Raw genomic sequence first — 20,825 nt, forward strand, 5'->3', positions numbered from 1 at the left:
TTGTTTTGAGGCTTTGTCTTTGCCTGTTTTTTAGCATCAGTTTTCTTTAAACCTACAGTGTTTTCTAGTGTCAACCTTTCTGGTATTTTGTGTGTTCTTCTTTTTAAAAAAATTTCTTCGAGACCTTGGATTTTTTTTACCCCCCTTGCTTTGCATCTGGATGGTTACTCGTGGCTCTACTTGTTTGCTTCTTTTTTGCTGGACCTGTCATTTTTTTCAGATAATTTATTCCTTAGACTCATCATTATCAGTAAGCCTTAAGTTTGGCCTTTTTCTATCTTAAGAAACCTGCTGTTGGTTCTCCTCATTTTGTGTTGATACTAAGCATAGTATTTACTGCAAGTGAGAATAATTAATTCATTTTAATATGTTTTTATCTCAGTGTATGATTATGTACAGCAACAAACAAAACACAGTGCTCATCATAATGGTTAAAACCAGAGTTTCAGAAACGGCTAAACCAATAGACACCAGAACAGGACACAGCAGACATCACTGCAGTTTCTTTAAACACTGACTGCTCTAGTGATCTGAGGGCCTGGACGGCTTCAGCTGCAGATGGAGCGGAGCGCAGGCGGTTTGGGGGTAGAGGGAGAGTATAGATTGGGATTATGGGGGGTGCATTGGGGAAAGGCTCTTCAGTGTGTTTTCTATTCAACCTAAGTCCTCTAAGACCTCCTCATCTCTTCTGAGAGCAGCAAGCTGAGATCTGATCTAATGCTGAGTGCCACATGTGAGTGTGAGTGTGTTTGTGCGAGAGACACACACTTTGATGAGAGCCTGCTGGGGATACGAGTGTGTGTGAGTAATGAACAAGTCCTGAGTTTGTGTGTGTGTGTGTGTGTGTGTGTGTGTGTGTGTGTGTGTGTGTGTGTGTGTGTGTGTGTGTGTGTGTGTGTGTGTGTGTGTGTGTGTGTGTGTGTGTGTGTGTGTGTGCTTACATTTAGGGGTAATAAAGAAGTGCAGGGTTTATATATTACTCTCTGTGTGCACTCTCCCTCCACCCTGAAGGGTTGTTTGGGGTATTCTGTGCAGGTTTGGCTCAGGGGGGAGGTGGGTTCTTGGGGTCTTGCATTCAGATGTAATTAGCCCAGACAATGGCCTGGTTAAAGCTGGAATCCTTCGAGCCCCCTCTGCCTTTGATTGTGTGGGCCAGCTGTGGAGGAATGGCCATTATCTCCCTGTGTCCGGCAGCATAAAGAAGCCCCCTTGCCCCAGTTACCCCTGCACGGGAGTTCCCACAGGGGGAGGGACATGGGCCGGTCACACGCTGGCCTAGAGAAAGTGAAAGTAGCCACAATACTGCTTATCTTGCAAACATTCAAACATTTAAATGGCTCCGCCTTGCATTGGAATCTCTCTTTTTGGGACTGGAACTATTTACACAAGAGTAGAAAAAAATTGGCTTGTCATGTCTTGCATTAAAGAGTGGACAAATCAGTCTTCAAACAAAGTCATGAAAAGCCAAAGATGGTCAATTATGTCGTTGTATGCAAAGATTTTGTTCCCTTAACATGTGTCTCAATCATAAATATCTCATAGAGCGTTCTGTCTGCGCATTGGGACACTTAGGCCCATTAGACTCCTGAAGAGATTGAATCTTTACAGCACTGGGGCCATATAATTACTGTTAATTTAACGCTCAGATTCTCCATCATTAACTGTCACTGTTGAATGCAGAGCAAGAGACACGGGAACACAGACAGTACGTGTTGCTGAGGTGTCACATGTGTTGACAGCAAACCCAACCGTTTGACTGAATTAATGGCGACCTCTTCATCTTGTAAGAGCAGGACTCGCATCATTTATGCATTATTAAGTTCTGTAATTGGGCGGCCAGTAGTTTGCATATTAGTTGATTAGGGTAATATGTTTTGCCCGTCTCAACACACGGTCTGTCAGAGCCCCTGGCGACACATTTGGTAATTCTCAGAATTACACCCTAATCATAAGCCGGTGTTCTTTGGATCCCTATAATTCAATGTGCGTCAGTTTATGTAGAAACATGATTAGAGTCACAGTATTTGTCAATTAAGCTATCGTTTCCTGTGTGGTATTGTATTGAGGATATATGGCATATTTTATCACCTTTCATAGCATCAAACTTTTTCTATAAATTCACAATAAATCATCTACATATATTGTCATTGTTTCATGTAATTTTTTCTCTCTTTTGGTGATACTTGATTATTTCAACCTTCAACCTTCAAAGACCTTTACATGTTTTGTAGCTGTTAGGCTTTACAGGCCATGTTCCACTTTGCACCAATCACATTTGCAAAATACCAGTAGTTGCCAAAGTAGGTCCAGGGTCCCCCCAAGGAACTAAAAGTTTTTTTGGGAGGGAATGTGTGTGTGTGTGTGTGTGTGTGTGGGGGGGGGGGGGGGATTAGTTTGATTTAAACACCATTGTGGTCTTGTAAAGATAGAATAAGAAGATAAAGCAGAATTTGTCCTTTGATGATTTCTTCACTGTCAAACATCACAGTAGTTTTCCTTAAGTAGTGCCAAGAGACCACAGAACTGTTTGAGTCAACAGTTTTATGGTATGGTGTTAGAATAATTGCAACAATATCCTTCTAATCCTTAACCTAAGTAGTTGTAATAAAAACAGTGTATTACTTCTAGAATCTTGTGAAAGTACTTACTATCATTACAAATGGACAGGAGGTATTGGAAGTTAAATTATTTTAATACAGAAAATAATTTAATTTTTTTTTCCATAGTATTAGCATGTACACGTTACAGCTGCAGCTAATTGAAGCTTCTTTATAAATGATATTGTTAGTAATAAAAAATAAAAAATGATGCATCACATCTTCTCAGGTTAACATTGTGTGTACACTATTTTTCTTTGAAGGTAAATATAACGGTTAAAATAAATGTAGTGGTGCAAAAGGTTGACCATGTGGCTTTAAAATGTGATAGAAGTGAAGTGAAGTTGAGTCATTTCAAATATTTAACTAATGGTACATGCTTAAAATATTACTTGTGTGACAAATATGTAAATATGTTCAACTGCTGATGGAGGTGGATATTTGTGGAGTGCTTGTGGAATAATTAAAAACTCTTGATAGCTATCTCTGTTTTTGTGCATTGGAGGATAGAGGCACTTTTCCCTCATCAAAATATTTTGGATGGCAGCTTTGGGAAAAGCAAGCCCTGCTTGCCAATGTGCGTGCATCCATCCACAAGTTTACCCAACAGGCAGGTGTGAGGGAGCAGAGCAGGCTGGGGTCTCTATTCTTGAAGCCTCCTCTCTTTGGCCCCGAGCTGCCCTTTCCGCGCGCCCCCTATTATTTGTCCCGACGGCCGAGCGCGCGGCCCCAATGAGCCCTTTGGAACGGAACGAAAAAAAGAAGCGAATTGCAGCTGTGACGTGGGCGTTGTTCCATTCACCGCGCTCGTCATGGCAACGGGGCAGGGGCCCTGGAAGCACGCGGCTTCTCTCTCTGGACAGCGTCCTGAGGGCAGAGAGGCAGCTGGAAGTTTCTGCTCATGATCTCTGCTCACCGTTTAATGCCGCAAAACAGACAAAATATCCTGCTCCAAATGCATGAAAAAAAAAAAAAAAATTAAAGAAAGTTTTACAATTTGGATTATTCTGAGAGTTAAAGTTTTATTACGGAACAAACCACAAATTAAATGTGCAATATCTGTGTATCTTAAGCACCTTTTACGCACAAACTCAAAATGTGATCCACTAACCCACATTCATTTTTAAAAAGTACTTTCAGCATATAGAAACCTTCCCGTTCCAGCGTTGCTGGTTGAGTCTTTTCTGTTTACACTCCTCAGCCTGGTTTCTCTCTCTACTATGTACTCTACATGCTGCAGGACTGCTAGTATTGTTGGGCAGAGTGATTGGGGTTGCTGTACAATCTCCCGTGACCAATGAGCGGGGTGCTGTCAGGGGTAACCACATCTGTCAACCGTTCTTGGCCAATAAAGAGCGGAGCGAGGCGGACCACAGGTGCGCGCCTCTGCGTCCCCTTGGCACAGCGCCGGGGAGATGCTGGTGAGAGACGCCTCGCTGCCCCGTGGCGCAAAAGAGTTCCTGTCAAAGGCAGCCTCCTTTTAACTCTAGTTATCACTCTGGCTGCGAGAGTTATGGCGACCGCAACGTCCAACCACTACAGCGTCCTTAGCACCCCCAGCAGCGCGCCGCCGCCACACTCGGAGTCCGGGAGCATGCAGCAGGCGGCAGCGTACAGGGACGCGCACAGCCTGCTCCAGAACGACTACAGCTCGTTACCGGGCGGCGGACATCCTCTCAGCCACGCGCACCAGTGGATAACGGCACTGTCTCACGGTGACGGCGGGGCGCCCTGGCCATCTAGTCCCATCGGAGAGCAGGACGTGAAGCCCGTGCTGCACGACAGTGACCGAGAGGAGCTGCAGAACTCCAGCAGTCTGCAGCAGCAGCAGCAGCAACAGCGACACCCTCACCTCGCGCACCAACAGGCACATCACGACGCCAGAGCATGGCGAACGAGCACCGCCACCACGCACATCCCCGGTATGGCGACTTCTGAGGGCCAGAGCCTGGTCTACTCCCAATCCGGTTTCGGTCTGATGCCGGGGGGAGAGCAAGGGGGGATGCACCACCACCCCCTGCGGGACGAGGACCACCACAGCCACAGCCCGCACCTCAGTGATCACGGAGGCGGCCCCGGGGCCCATCAGCAGTCTCTGTCACACCATCACCAGCACGGGGGCCACCAGGACCAGTCAGACGAGGACACACCGACCTCTGATGAGTTGGAGCAGTTTGCCAAGCAGTTCAAGCAACGCCGCATCAAGCTGGGCTTCACGCAGGCGGACGTGGGTCTGGCTCTGGGGACGTTGTATGGAAACGTGTTTTCTCAGACCACCATTTGCAGGTTTGAGGCGCTGCAGCTCAGCTTCAAAAACATGTGTAAACTCAAGCCCTTGTTGAACAAGTGGCTGGAGGAGGCGGACTCCACCTCGGGGAGCCCCACGAGCCTGGATAAAATCGCGGCACAGGGGAGGAAAAGGAAAAAGAGGACCTCCATTGAGGTGGGCGTGAAAGGGGCTTTGGAGAGCCATTTTCTGAAATGTCCAAAACCAGGAGCTGCGGAGATCAACTCCCTTGCGGACAGCCTGCAGCTTGAGAAGGAGGTGGTGCGGGTTTGGTTTTGTAACAGGAGGCAGAAGGAGAAGAGGATGACACCCGCGGGAGGACAGATACCAGGAGGGGAGGACATGTACGGGGACTCCCCTCCTCACCATGGAGGACAAACTCCTGTGCAGTGACCTCCCCCCAAAAGTCCATTATACTGAGACAACAAGGACATCTTAAGGAGGAGGTTTCGAGCCTCTATTATAGTTTGTCTGTGCTGGACTGCGCAGAACTGGACCTCAGTCAAGCTTAATGTTGGACCCCACGGACACACACACACACACAGTGGGACACACACACAGTGGGGATCTACAGTGGCACTCCAACACTGAAAATACGCAGAGTAGTGAGCTGTGAGGAGGTTTCATGCCGCGGGACTTGCCAAGCATACTGGGAGACGTCTGGTGTGTGCTAACCAAAAGAAGAAAAAAAAAATATCGAACGCTTTTCTGTACGTTTCCCCAAGGCGTCATTATTTAACGCGTCATGAAAGAAAAGGCATGAAAGAGGCTGGTGTGGGCACGAGGTGTCCTACTAGGGGGTGGATATTTAAAAATACAAGCTCGTGGCTCGAGGAGAAGTCGCAGTCAGTGTGGGTAAATAAACGCCATCTTTCCATCATAACAAAAGCAACAGGGGTTCTGCTCAGCGCGTGGCACGAGAGGCTGAAATGATTGTGCAGACACCTACTGTACAACGTAAAAAATACCAGCTATTATTATTTTATTATTATTGTTATTTTTATTATTAATATTATTATTATTATAGGCTACCTTTTCGCTGCCTCCAAAATGTATGTCCAACTTGCTTTACATTTTCAGAATAGCGTTTGTAATTTATAATGAACAATAATGATATAACAATAATAATGATAATAATAACAATAATAATAGTAATAATAATTTCGTTTCCATAGAGACTTGTTCTCTTTATGCTTTCCTTTCTGTGCAGACCTCTCTGTGCTCCTGTTTACAGTCTGTGTTTTTGCTCTTTGTTATTTCTCTACTTTTCCAAAATGCTGTGACAAGAAAGACCGAGACTGTCCGAGGCTGGAAAAACAATCCAGCTCATCTTGCCTTCCTTTATAAGAAGAAAACAAACTGAATATATTTCCTGGTATACCAGCTATGGCCGCAGTGGCTCTACTATTACTACTGTGTGACTCATTCATTCACTGAAGAGACTTTCTGTGGGATGTATCTCAAATCGTTTTTGTATGGCCTCGTTTGTTTGTTTGTTTGTTTGTTTGTTTCGTTTTCTCTCTGTCAGTCTGTGCCAAAGCACAAACACAGACACGTGTTGTTGGTGCCATTCAAATCCTGTGATTAATAACATGAATTGTTTGAGGGGGAGGTTATTGAAGGAAAGAGTTGGAGATTTATTCTCTGGCTACAATCTAATAAAATTATAGAAACTCAGAAACTAAAATCCAACTGAAGGATGTAGCTGATGGGAAAGAAAATAGTTCCTAATGTTCTTGAACAAATAATGTGAATTTCATAAACTTTCTGAATGTAGAAATAACAGTGGAAAGGAGGATAATATTGAAACTCATTTTAATTAGGTATATTTTAAAGAAAATAAAACGTTGAAAATGTATCTTAACGATATTTTACGTGGGCCTATTTGTTGTCTAGTTTATTTACTCTAGGTTGTATTGCATAATAAATTAAACGAGGCCCAGTATTTATCTTATCTTAAATCCTCGTTTTAATTCTGATCACGTCACACAATCCTTCAGCTGAATTTATTTTTTTTGAGTTGGACAAAAAAAAAAAATCAATAAAACCAAAATATAATAGCATTGACCTGAAATCTGTGAACCAACGAAGAAGAAAAAAGAAAAATCAACAATTGCACAATTTCTACATGCTTTTTGTCATTAAATCGTATTTGTTTTCTATATTACTGCAGTCTCTACTCGTTTATTGGACTTCAGGAAATAGCTCTGACCAAATGCATGTTTATTTTTTTTTCTCCTGCACGCGGCCTCGCATTATAATCGTGATTTGATCAATCCGTCTCGGTTGCTTCAAATTGTCCTTCAGCTGTTTGGGTGAAGTGTTTACAACCGCTGATGTGTAGTGATACGCTTACAGGCGGGCATGGGCCTTTAATTGAAACATAGCTCGGCTCTAATTAATATTTGCATCAGGATAAATATGGGAACTTAATTGACACTCATGGAGAGACGTAATTTAAAATATCAAAACCATTTCAGTTCTGAACAAGGGACACACAGGAAACAACAGGAAACGGTTTCCTTATCTGCAGAACAGAGGATGACGCAGTATAGATCAGGAAGATTAGGCTATTGTGTGTGGTATTGTGTGTATTGTGCTCAAATCAGGCCTGCTGTCATCATTACAGAAAAGTACAAATACAAACATGAAGTGAAGTTTTCGAAGGAAAAAAAGAAAAATATTGATTGTAGAATTGTTTTACATGTTTTCAGACAGAAACATATAAAACAATTATTTATATTCCAGTTTTTCTATTGGATGAGCCGCAGTGTAATTTAATAGTGAAGAAAATTTAACCTCTCGTGTTTTTAGACATTTTGGAGGGATTTTATTACAGGACATTGCTTGGTCTAATTTCACGAACTAAATTGTGTATTCACTTTCTTTCAGTATTTCAGCTCTGAAGATGAGTATTTTTTTACTTCATTTAGGCCGATCATATTAGACAGATTCCTTTTGGGCTGATCTGTGGCCAAATCAGAAATAGTCAGCTGACGCCCCCTAGTGGTGTCGGGAGGATAAAGATGGGCTAAATGAAAGGAGGGAATTTCTTCATGATGTCAATTGCTTAAAACTTAATAATGCTCTTCTTTAAGTTATTACCTTAGCCGTTAGTACTATTAAGGAAAAATAATTATAGATTATTCCTGCTCTATACGTTGTGGCTTTTATAAAAAAAAAGTTTCATTATACAGTTAAAAACATACTTTCAGTATTTTGTTCCCATCAAATTTCTTCTCTCAACCAGAGTTGAATCACTGCCAAAGTGAAGGGTGCTATGTTGAAGCATTCCTTACTTTTATTTTTGGAGATAAAGATCCTAACCAAGAGATGAGAAAACAGAGACAAAGTTCAGCAGTCATTTAAATTTAAAGTGTAGTTAGGTACTTTAAGATGTTGTGTTTTGGAGACTTTGTAAAAGTCACTTTGTGTACTACAAAAAAGTATAAACAAACAAAATGAACATCGCATAAGTATTAAAATCTGAAAAAAAAAACCTGTATATAGGCTAAATAGAATTAAAAGACTTTATTTTGGGCAGATTTGGAGGTCAGTGTTTCTAAAAAATAAAGCCCTGCTTATGATCACACTAAATTCTATGGATTGAAAAATAATAATAACTTGTGAATGACTGCTATGTTTTAAAGAAATGCATCAAGCAATTACAGGCAGTTAATTTACTCTTTACCACTGTGTTATTTTATAGTCTCATTAGTGCTTATAATATTCAAGCTTTTATGCTGAAATCTAAAACAGAATGCATGATGTCTCAGGTAAAAAAAAAAAAAAAAGCAATTACAGAAAGAGAAAAAAAAGATATGTATGTGTGTGAGTAAGGCAGGTTTAAATCCAGCTCTCTGGAGGACCCTGATGCCGGGATTCTGTCCTATCAGCAGGCGGCCATCTGCCCTCCTCCCAGCCCTCACGCTCGTACAGGCGTCCTCTGCATTATTCATTTTTTTACATACACACACACACACACACACACACACACACAAACGCAAAGGCACGTCCTCTCCTCCCTGCGCACAACATTCAACCTCACACATCAAGCACACAGGCACGTGCAGACAACCATCCTCACAAACACGCGCACACACGCACACACGCACACACTGTACGCCATCTCTGACTCACCAGGGCTGTTTCATGAGCTGGAGTCATTGTCAGCCCTGAATTATCTCCTCTGTCTTGTGTGGAAATAATCTCTCAGGGATTCTTGTGCACAAAGGCTGCAGAATGAAATACAACCAGCCATGTCATCAAATATCATTCATCTTTTCCTGACAGTGTCTATTTCCATTTTCTCACCCAAACACTCACACTTTCTCTCCCTCGACTTGCTTTCTCTTCCTCTGCACTCCTTTTCTCTCTCTCTTTCAGCACAAAGAAAAGGGCAGGGAGCTAATTCTTCAGCATTGTAGGGAGGGCTTAGTATTGTCATATGGTAGCAAGCACAGAGGGAGAGGGATTACCACACTGATACGTGCCAGACTGTACCCACATGTAAGCTTTGAAACCGAGAAAAAAAGATTCACCTTTTCTTCTAAGCTAGGAGCTGATTTCAAAACAGAATTACACAATAAGTGAGACAAAACAAGAAAAAAATACCACAGCTATATTTAATGAAATATTAAGAGTAATCCATTGTCATACAGCTTTTTATCTCTAGGTTTGATACATTCATAAGAATCTTTTTTAAAGTTACAGAGCAATTTATTTTTGATTAGTTTCCCCTTTTTTCCCCTACCCCCATGTTGTTGTATTTACAGCTTGATGATATTCCACAAGTGTTTCAGCACTCACAACACCACGAGACAAAGCAATATGGCTTCTAAAGTCTACAAGCGGAAATCTCGTAATGGGGAAGCAACATACGTCACAAGGCTGGATCCCTGACTTTGACTTTAAACAGCTAAGGGACACAGACAGATGAAAGTGATCACAAACTAGAAGGGCTGTTACAATTCTGAGACGCTGATCATCAGCTGATCAGCAGGATGACCGGCCTTGTCATGCAGATATGAGCTTGAGCAACCAGTGTTATTCAACCTGAACATTTGACCAACCTTGAAAGTTTTCACTCGACATGAAGCTCTGCAGAAGTTCTTAAATTTACTCAAGATGGTAAATTATGCAGCAGAGGATGGGCTGTAACATTTGAACACAATGCCATTAATCTTATGATATTCAAACATTTACCAAATGACATCTCCAAACATGGACATACATGCAGTTACTGCAATGACTGGCAACAAGACAATATGCAGTGTCAATGTAAGTAAATGAAACAACAGTATTGCACTTATACACAGATCAATACAAAGATTGATTGAGAGCAACTCTCCACACGAGAAGAAAAACATGTAAACATGAGAAAAGAAGTGCAAAATGATTAACATGTTTCATAAATACAAGTACATATACCATCAGACACATACATTTAAAAAGCATGAAATAAATTAATACAAAAATAAATAAGACACATAAAAACACAAGTCATTTGCTGGCACTGATTTAAAGTAAACAGCTGTAGGAGTCAGTGTCTGTAAGGCTAGAAAATGATACGAGAGAAGGCAAAAACATGCAGGCGAGGTGTTTTAAGACACAGAACATCGTTTTTTGGTCTTATTGTCAGTTACAGAAAATATCATTGGGTTGAAATGAATATGCAGCCCACATACCAAATGGCTTTTCAACTATTTCCTTATTAAAAAACTTGGTATAGGCTCTCATTAGCAATTGACTTTTTCATGTTCTGGGCATTATTTTGTTTAGCAGAGAACCCAGATGTTAGTCTTTGCCTTCAAAAAACATCATCATAATGTTCCTCACCCAAACCATCGAGCGATCATCTGTAGCCTATCATGGTCTTACCTCCAATAACCAATAACCTACCACAGTAGTAAAGACGTCTTTCCCTCTAGGAGGCTATGTTTGATCTTCTGATTAGCCATGCCCTGCTACATACTGATGCTAGACACAACTCAAAATAGATTTCCTCATTAGCAGCATCTTCACACACAGCTCCTGACCAATGCAAGATCTTAGAGGCCGGTTGCAGCTCAATAAGATTTAAACATCTGTAAACAATATATAGGCCAACATCATAAACATTTTTCATCAGCTTCCCAACATATGCTTTTTCATTCATTCTGATCAAGATATTTTGGGGTAGCTACTGAGCTGAACCTTTTTCAAATAAAATTAACTTTTCGGTTCTCTCTGGGGGGAAAACAGTGTAGCCTAATTGAGACACTCTTTCTGAACTACATTAAACTTGTTTTGGTATTTCTGCACTGCAATCTCAAAAAGTGTATCCCACTTACAATTTATGCTAATAATCATCATATACATCTGCATTAAGGCTGAGTCATAGGAGCGTTTAATTTGGCCATACTTTGTTGCAACATAAATCTATTCAAATGCAATCTCAGCAATCAGTGGTTTAGCTACCTAAATGAATCTGTGCAAAATGTTAGCATTAAGTTCAACGAGTCATCTCTGCGGGGGAGGCTAACCAATTGTTCAAAATTGGAGGATGCATAAACTTATCATCTTTGTCGCTACCTTCAATTTTCTTTAACCTCTTCAGTTTAAATTGCTTGACAAAAGAGGAATATATGAAACATGAACTTATCTTCGACAAATAGAGATAAGTGAAGGAGCTACTGAGTTTGCTAATTAACTGTTAGCTGCGCGGCTAGCTAACGAGATAGCAGCTAGTTAACCAGCTACAGCAGTTCACCAACACAGTTGCAGCAGATGTCTGTTCAACATGAGTCTGGTTCTGCTCGAGGTTTCTGCCTGTTAAAAGGCAGTTTCTTCTCACTGTTGTCAATTTGCTAAATGTTGCTATGTGCTGTGCTCATGGTGGATTAATGTTGGGTCTTTGTAATTATATAAGAAAGAGTACGGTTTAGACCTGCTCTTTTTGTGTTGTATCTTTAGATAACATTTGTTATGAATTGGCGTGATACAAATATCGATGGATTGATTGATTAACCAACTAGGACAGACCAGACTTTGTATTAATAAGGTCCAATATATTGCCCAAAGCGATACTTTAGTCCATCAGTCTAAATCTTCAATCATCAGTCATCCCATGAATGTCATCTGAGGTACGATGAGTAAGAAGCTGTTTCATTGATAAAAACAAAATGCTAGCTAGTGTCTTTTTCTCAGACCTCCACCTTTTCTCCCACTTGAATGAACAATGAACAACATTGAAATCAAGTGTATGTAGCCTATAAGGGAAAATTCTTTGTGTGATAGATCACCACTCTGACATCATTCATACACAAGATGACTCATCACGGATATACTGTAAATCCCTTTCTCACAGCCTTATTAGAAGCCTTAACAGACAATATGTTGGTTTGTGCATTTGCTGAGTGACAAACACACATAAAACCTGCATCTCATCATTTCACATCCCCCAAATTACAATGCTGCCCGGCTTTAAAATCAACTAAGCACACCTGAGTCTGGACTGTTATTGCTCAACAACAATTTCTTATCAATCCAACATTTTGAATCTTCTTTAAATGACTCCTTTTAAAAAATAAACTGGCTACATCTTTGCGTGGTTGGTTTGGCCAGAGGCACCAAAAAGTAAAAAATAAACTCTAAAAAGTAAGCCGGCTAAGACATGTAGATAATGTTAAAGGGAAATATTCATTGGCACGTACCAGCCATGCACTTTCATTTAGGTGATATCTATATTATTTTTTTCTACGTGATTGTTTGACTCGCTCTCAATGTTTGAATGTATTTTAAATGTCCTAAAGGTAATGTCCTCAATGACATTCCAAACAACACGTGCACCTAACAATGTATGCCTTTATACTACGCTTCTATTCTGTGGAAAAAAATGTTGTGGTTTTTTTTGCTAAATTTGTCTTAAAGAGACTATAGCGCCAAAGTAGTAATGACAGATTGAGGTTAGCCTTCCATGATCTTTCATGAGATGAATTACTACTGCATTATTTAAGTATGGGCAGCAGGCATTTCTGTAATATCCCAGTTGTTTACAGGAGGTCATAGCGTTCTTGAATGGACTTTAAAAAGAGGATTTGGTCAATATGTCCAACACAGAAGGGATTTTTTTAGGAGAAACACCTACAGTATGTACACAGCAGGGATACATCTACATGTTCAGGCTATCTATACTATTTATACTCATATATTCTATCTATTTAATTTGATTAATTTATATATGTACAATGGATAAATCCTGTACTTCTTCCTAAGTGTCGCTGACTCGCTGTCATGTCATCACAAGGCGTTACAGGTTCATTTAGTCAAAACACACAAGGCCGAATGGTGCGAAGTTGCTACAAGGGACAACAGGGGGGCACACACACATAGTTGCCATGGTTACAACAGAAGAGGTGGGAGTTGTAACTGTAAATGACCCCGTGAAGGAGTTTCTCAGCAGCGGCGTCATTTACTCCTGATTTCTGATTTCTTGTTTTAGTCTGTCTCTATTTTCTTTCAGTCTCCACTGCAATTTTACTACTTTCTCATTCTATTGTCTCTCCTCCTTGCACTTTTCCACCTTTTTTACCAATTGTTGTCCTCTTTCTGTTTGCCCTGACTGCAGCCGTTCCTCCATTACAGTGTACAGGTTGAACCTCTAGGTCCTAACCTCGCCCACTGACACAGAAATGCTCCTCACAATATCTCTTCAAAGAGGTATGGGGCTTGTGTGCAGGTTAAACGCAGCTCCATTCTCTGGTGTGCGTTTAAATGTGAAGTGTACTATGTGTGTATTTGTTGTCAACACTTGAGCTGGTCCATTTCAGAGCATTCAGTGTCCATGTCAGAGTCATACAGCGAGTGGCCTGTAGGGTCGCTGTCAGGGGACAGCGGGTCCTTCGGTGTGTGAGTGTTCGAAGTGTGCGTGTGTGTACAGTCATGGAAAGTGTCCGTGCCAGAGTAGAGGCCCAGGTCTGGGAGTTTGGAGTGTGAGTCGCTGTCCTCTGTGCTATCACTGTAGCAGAAGTCCTCCAGGTCCACAAACCACTCTGGCCAGAAACGCCGGCGGATCCGCTCGCAGTACATGGCTAGGTTGATGAGTTCGCCTGGCAGAGAGGAAAAGAATAATGGGTGATGTGTTATGAAAATGCATTTCTGATGGTCAAAACATTTCTAACATAGTGGCTGAAATTTAACGGTAAGATGTCATTCTTAAGAAAATTAACTAGGAAAGATAGTAATTACAAAAGTTATCCAAGTCATTTTCAAGAGAAATCAGAAAAATGATCTAGTTCCAACTTCTAAAACAAACAGCTCGCTGATACACTAAGAAACAGTACAATATGAGACAATACACTCCCCAAATGCTGCACCCATTTAGCTTTCTATCTCGTAGTATTAATAAAAAAAAAACAATAAAAGCAATCAGCATACAAACAGAGTTGTAGACACCAAATACAAAACACTGCATGTTGTACATTATCCATATTGCACATCAGCCGGTTTAAAAAAAATGTTGAATACATTTCTGATGCAGATCTTTGTTTTGAGGTTCAAGTGACAAAAAGTTCAGCCACGCAGCTTTCAGATGAATGAAATCAGTTCAGTCTCTTCTCCTGTGTATCTACTATTACACTCATTCCTACAAATGTTTCCAGTAGCATTTGGTAGAAAGGTCTCAGCGAGTTCTGCTGATTCTCCAGCAGTACTAGCAGTTTTCTGCATAGACATGCTGCTTTATGGTCTTATTTTTTTATATTATAAGCAACACATCTTTTATTTGGACAGGCAGTCGAAGTCTTGGCACAAAACCTGAGGTACTACAACTTTAAACAAAAGTGGTCCTCCTTATCTGACAGCAAAATCCAGTCTGTATAATTCTTGCAACTATGGGTTGATGGCAGGAATTAAATCGTAGATTTATATTCTAGTGGACTCACCTTTGATGAGCTGCTCTGGCCGTGTACCTGGTAGAGTCCACATAGCAGGGGCCAGATGACTGAACACTGCAGCATCTACTGTCGAAAGCTTAGAGCCCATAAGATACTTCTTTTCACCTTAGATATCAAACAAAGAAAAGAAATGTCAAACAACAACAATAACAAGTCCTCTCCTCTTAAAGGGACGGTTTGACCTTTGAAAATGTTTTGAGCTCCGGAGGTTGACACCGGTGTATAGCTGGAACAGTGTCCGACCACGAGCACCTCTCCCGGCCTTCCTTTTCGCCTCTCCCTTTTCGGATTTTCACTTTCTTTTTGAGATCAAGACATGAGGATAAAGGGCAGCAGCCATTTAGTTCAGCTTAGCTGTTTGTCCTTGTAAACATGGAAAACAGCTGGCTTTGCTCTGTCAAAAATGTTCACACAAACTGCCTGCCATCTTCTCAGAAGGACAAAAAGTACAAAGTTTTATCTCCTCTGTTAAATCTGTGCAAAAACAGGTAACAATGACAAGTTGTGGTTTTATTTGCGGTATTGTACAGTATAGGTGTCATGGCTCTCTCACTCTGGCTCCCTCCTGATTGAGGTTCATTCCTTTCACCTGCTCTCACCTGCACACCAGCTCTCCATCTCCTCATCAACTCAGCAGTATATATACCCCGGCTCTCCATCCACTCATCGCCAGATCGTTGTTTCAACTACTGCGATAGACTACGGCGCCGGCTAAATTAAGATTTTGAAAAACCTTTGAAATGAATCTTTTTGTGCTTGTTTTGGTTTTTGTGTCTCAACCTGTTTTTCCCTTGCTTCAGGATCACCATTCACCCACCTGCCTTCCTGCTCAGCCATCTGCCTCAACCTGCTCTCTGGACTCAAGACTGCTCAGCCACACTCACACCCCTACTCTGGTCTGGTCAGCCTTCGTCCCCTTCACTCTGCTAACCCCCAGAATCTTCAACCCATCTTCATCTCCATTTACCACAATAAACCTCATTACCAATCAACCCCTCTGTTTATGTGTCCTGCATTTGGGTCCTAAATACACTGGTCGTAACAATAGCCGTATTTCCTGTCCTAAGAGAACTGTCCTCTTACTGTAGCTCAATTTCTAAAATACAACTATTATTTTAATCGGCATGAGGCAAATGCATTGATTCAAAATATGCTGTCTTTTTTAATCCAAGATCCACAAGCCATAGCCAGATAAAGAAAAATCAGTAACATCTCAAGTTCTAACCTTCAAAATCACAGTAAATCTAAACAAGAAAATGAAATAAAATAATAATTTCTGGTCACTTGAGAGTGAATTGTTTCATTCAGAGTTATGAAATCTTAGGAGGCACTATTTCAACAGGTCACAGTAACCTATCCCTACAACTTGCATGCTCTCAGATCTGTCTCTCTTGCATCTCTGCCAGAAGTTATGTACTGCTTCTACACTACAGTGCTGAGGTTTCACCACAAGAGGTAAGTATTGTGCTGTTTTTTCATTTTCTTTGAGCCACTGCTGCTTCTCAACACCGACACACACCTGACGTCGCTGGTTACAGTCCTTAAGACACACATTGAAAAACCATTACAGCGGTTTCAACTTCCCCAATAAAACTGTGGTTCTGGCTCCAGGGTCAAATAGACGAACACACAGCGAGACAAATTGTGACAAAGTCTCCCAATTACAAAGTGAATGTTCTGGAATTTATCTGCAGAAAAACACGTTTACTGTACACTGAGGGCTTTTATATGGTCACCTGTAAGATGACAGGGTTGTTTAGGTACACTCAAATACTTTTAACTTCCATTTGAAGAGAATAACTACTCACATTTTTGTTGGAATAGATCTTCCATATTTTTGTTTTATTACCTAGTAGAGTGGCCAAAGTCCGCATGTCCTTCTCCATTAGGGTGTAAACTTCCTCCTTAGAGAAGCGTCCAATCCCGTGACCGTACATCTCCCTCTTCAAGATCCCCCCAGTCAGGTGACTCAGGATCCACTTAAGCAGGTCGCTCAGCGGTCCGCTCACTGACAACATCTTCTGGGTCTCCTCCAGGTTGTCCACCCACTGACAGTAAGCTATCGTCCTGCAACGCACATTCACCCAGCCATTAGTAATATATCAAATGTATAGCTTGTTCTGTCCAGTTCCCTTTTCTGCTCCCTGTGTTCTTTATCGGTTTTCTTTATTTTGCTTAGTTCTTAAACAACCTAAAAAGACACTCTTAAATCTCCACTGGTCCCTCACCAGTAGAAATGCTCCTCCACCATTTTGGTGACGGCGCGAGACACGGCCTTCTCCTGTGGCGTAAGGCTCTTGTTGAGGCTCGCACCCAGCCGCTCCTCCAGGAAGTCGATGATGAATTCAGAGCCGCACACCTGCTCCTGGTTGTACTCGATCCACGGCATCTTTCCCTGCGGCGAAAGCTTCCCATCAAAGTAGTTCTGCAAGAGGGAAGACATACAGGAAATGTTGATGGTGAGGAGCAAGGGAGAAAGACCATGAAATTGGAGAATATGTTCAAAATACAAAGTAGTGAATGTGGTCGGCGTTTAGATCCAGATAAGATCAAGACAAACATTTAGTTGCATTTTCTATTATCAGGTAAGGATATTGTCTATTGATTGAAGAAGCACCAACTCAGAGTTTGTTAATAATGATTCAAGTTATTGCAAAGAAAGCACAAACTTAGGACTTCAAAAGTTATTGGGATGAAAAACCTCACACTTTCATTTCACTTCATTCGAAGAAATCTTTCTTTATAATCACAGACAACCATAGCTGTACCTGGTAGGGCAGGTCCACCATGCGGAGATAGGTCTCCATCTTAAGGCAGAAGGGGGACAGGGATGGGGTGCCGGTTTTGGGTCTGGAGAACTGGTGGAGTATGATGGCATCTTTAGAGTCCAGCTCTTCCTCCTTTCTGTTTGGAGGAAAGAAGTAAAGAAAGAGCTGAAGATCCCACAGAAGAAGAGATGGCAATGGAGTGTATTTGTAGAGCTGATTTAGAGGGAACATAATTCCTTCCCCGGTCACATTGAGGAGATTTCCCTTTCATGTCAAGACAAATTAATGATAATATAACTGTATTTTAGTATACGGTTTTATGTCATGTTTATAATGAGGCTTGCGAGTAAATTTTGTAAAAATGTCAAAGAAAAGTGGAAAAAGGTCCATCACATCACATATTATCAGGGTCAGAAGAGATGTCTTCAAATAACTTTTTTTCAACCAACAAACAAACCATCAAAAATATTCACCTTGATAGAGGACAATGACAGATAACAATTGTTACATTTGTAGGAATTTTGCTTTAAAAATTGTCTGCTAGCTTAAATTCGGACTAAAATCAGCAGCCTCTTAGCTTACCTTAGCATTATGACTGAGGACAGAGAAGAGCAGCTATAGGCTGGCTTCATCTAGCCTTCAAAACAAAAATTAACCTTCAAGCAAAACTAACTTATTCACACATTATATTTGACTTGTTTATTCACATAAAACGTATGCCTATGTTTGTTTATTTGCAAATGTACAGTGGGACAAGACTCCAAGAGTGTGGTACCTTTAGAAAAAGCCAGGCTAGATGTTTCCCCCTGCTCCCAGTCGTAATGCTAAGCTAAACTTAGCATAGTAGGATGTGTGTGTAGTTGGGAAACTGGTTTGTTATATGATAGACTGAATAAATAAATGATCTGCAACCAATGTCCTTAAACTCGCCTTGTGTCCTCAGCCCCGAGCCACCCATCTAAGCCGAGAAAGAAAGTGCAATGTCAAAATAATGTGGAAGATTATGGTGCATTCATGGACACCGGTGAAGGCGACTTCGCGGACAAGGGCAGGCCTGCAAAACGGCAACAATTTCACTTGACGCTAAATAGAGCTGTCCACTGTGAGGGGTGCTGAAACGTGAAACAGACGTCAGCCTCGGAGAGGAGGAGCTGTCTACGTCAGTGCGGTGCTGAAGTAGTTGCATACTCTTTAAGGTTGGTTCTGGTGCAATAAGCCCTCATTAATTTAATGGGCTACCACATAGCCCGTATAGGTGCGAGTGTATCGGGAAATGTCCAAGAATACAATGAGAGAGGGAGTTAACGTCAGACTTGATAAAAAAAAAAAAAAAACAACAACAGCGATGGGGAAAGCCTGAAAAAATGCACAAGAAACAGCTTGTAGCAACTTCACAAAAATACCAGCTAAGCCTATATTTTCACCTTAGGCCTCATTTTCCGACAGGCCAACTATTCATATCACCGAAACATCGTTTTAATGTTTCGAACGAAACTAAAATTAAGAAAATGGTCATTGAACTGGCCCCTCTATGACTTCTATTTTGAAATTGTGTTGGGATAGGCCTGCGATACGTCAATAACAAATGAGCTTGGACTGCAGGTAACTCGAGCCACTTTAAGGTCAAGACGTTCAGTCAAGGAACAATCAATACTTTTGAACACAAGACATAAATTTAGACTCCTTTTTATTACAATATCAATTTCAAGCGGCTCATTGTAAAGCATCGTATGTTTATATTTGGCTTCGCCGGCGAGGATTTTGTCCTGCCTGCAGTGGTTTCGAAACAACACTGTGGACCGTGCGTGTGGGGGTCACAATAAAGCAGACACTCAAGAGAAACCTTCACATCAGGGCGACTCGTCCTTGAAATACAGATATGTGACCCTCTGTCATAGTGTATAACATCAATTAGGCTATGACGAGAGAAGAACCGGGGCCTGCAGATCAACAATAAACACGGTTTGTTTTTGTAATCGCTTTTAATAAGATAGACTACAACATAGCCTAAAATATGACCCCTGCGTTAGGTCGCATGTGTCATTTCACATTTTCAAAAAAATCCAACAAAAATGGAAATCTGTGTGTTTATGGGTAGGGGGTTGGTGTGGGGGGTTCCGTTACATCACAATCCACCCACTCACGATTCCTTATTCTCCACTGACTCCGCTCTCACCCCGCCCATCCTGACAAGATTAAGTAATAACAAACCCCTGAGAAAACACAGAAGACCAGGAAGGTTTGCAGGAAATAAGATCAGACTAAGATCAGCTGTGGTCCCTAGAGCCACTCTTCCCCGGCCCAGGAGGCCTGGGGCCCTTAAGGTAATAGGCCCACTCCTCTGTGTTATTGGTTGCCTACCTGATGGCCAGCAGTTCGTGCAGCAGATAAGCAGCAGCAGCGAGCAGAGCCCCTCCAGTCAAATACAGCGTCTTTCGCCACCACGAATCCGAGCCCAAAGCCGACATGATCCCGCCGTAGTCCTGCAGTGGGTAGGCGATGATGTACCCATAAAACGAGAGCGTCTCATCGGAGCCCAGCAGGCCGGAGGAGAAGCTCTGGTTCTGGCAAAGATCAACCACACACGACCGCGTCCAGGCAATCCCGACGCGCCAGTACATGCTCTCTGTCTCGGGCCACTTTCCGCCTCACTCTGGCAGCTCTGGGCTTCATCAGCGGGGGCTTCATGGGTGCACAGGGCTGGAGGTGATGGGCGACAGGGCGAGGAACAGGCGACTGGACACGAGCGTCCCACCCGGAGTTTGTCCCCGCAGCGGGGTCCACATCCTCCGCAGCCCGTTCCGAGCTCGCTCGCTCTAACCTCCTCCTGTCACTGTCAAGTCACATAAATAAACAACAAAACTTCCGGTTGAGCCTTTCAAAGTAATATTTTAATTACGGCTTAGGTATTGCGCAATTTATGTGCTAAAACTGCATTTAGTTAAAGTTGAATAAAACAACTAAAGTATGGATACACTTGTTAAAATAACCCTGCATCCCATTACTTATATAAAACATTTTGTCATTTTAAAGCACAATGGTGATGGTCTGACCAATCAGACATATGAACCATGGTACATAGAGAACATTAACATGCAAATCCCTCATGACAGAAGCCTAAAAACTTGAGAAAAATAAACTCCTATAGGTGAATAATTTGAGAGTCAAAACATATTCTCTGAGGTTTAATGGCTTTCCACATGAAAATAAATGTACACTACAATTTTTACTTTTATTT

General features: G+C 41.7%; 2 protein-coding genes across 2 annotated transcripts; one reads left to right on the top strand and one right to left on the bottom strand.

Annotated features, from left to right (window-relative positions):
• The first annotated feature begins 3,620 nt into the window (after positions 1-3,620).
• Positions 3,621-7,051, top strand: pou3f2a (POU class 3 homeobox 2a). The gene has a single exon (XM_061052246.1). The coding sequence runs from the start codon at positions 3,895-3,897 to the stop codon at positions 5,275-5,277; it is 1,383 nt and encodes a 460-aa protein (XP_060908229.1). The 5' UTR covers positions 3,621-3,894; the 3' UTR covers positions 5,278-7,051.
• Positions 7,052-9,491: 2,440 nt separating this feature from the next.
• faxca (failed axon connections homolog, metaxin like GST domain containing a) lies at positions 9,492-20,411 on the bottom strand. The gene is made up of 6 exons (XM_061052247.1): positions 19,949-20,411; positions 17,588-17,723; positions 17,048-17,244; positions 16,669-16,886; positions 14,808-14,924; positions 9,492-13,973 (listed from the first exon to the last, which is right to left on the bottom strand). The coding sequence occupies exons 1-6, from the start codon at positions 20,206-20,208 to the stop codon at positions 13,669-13,671; spliced, it is 1,233 nt and encodes a 410-aa protein (XP_060908230.1). The 5' UTR covers positions 20,209-20,411; the 3' UTR covers positions 9,492-13,668.
• Between the last annotated feature and the right edge of the window lie 414 nt (positions 20,412-20,825).

The sequence above is a fragment of the Labrus mixtus genome, chromosome 12, assembly GCF_963584025.1.
Source record: "Labrus mixtus chromosome 12, fLabMix1.1, whole genome shotgun sequence".
NCBI lineage: Eukaryota > Metazoa > Chordata > Actinopteri > Labriformes > Labridae > Labrus > Labrus mixtus.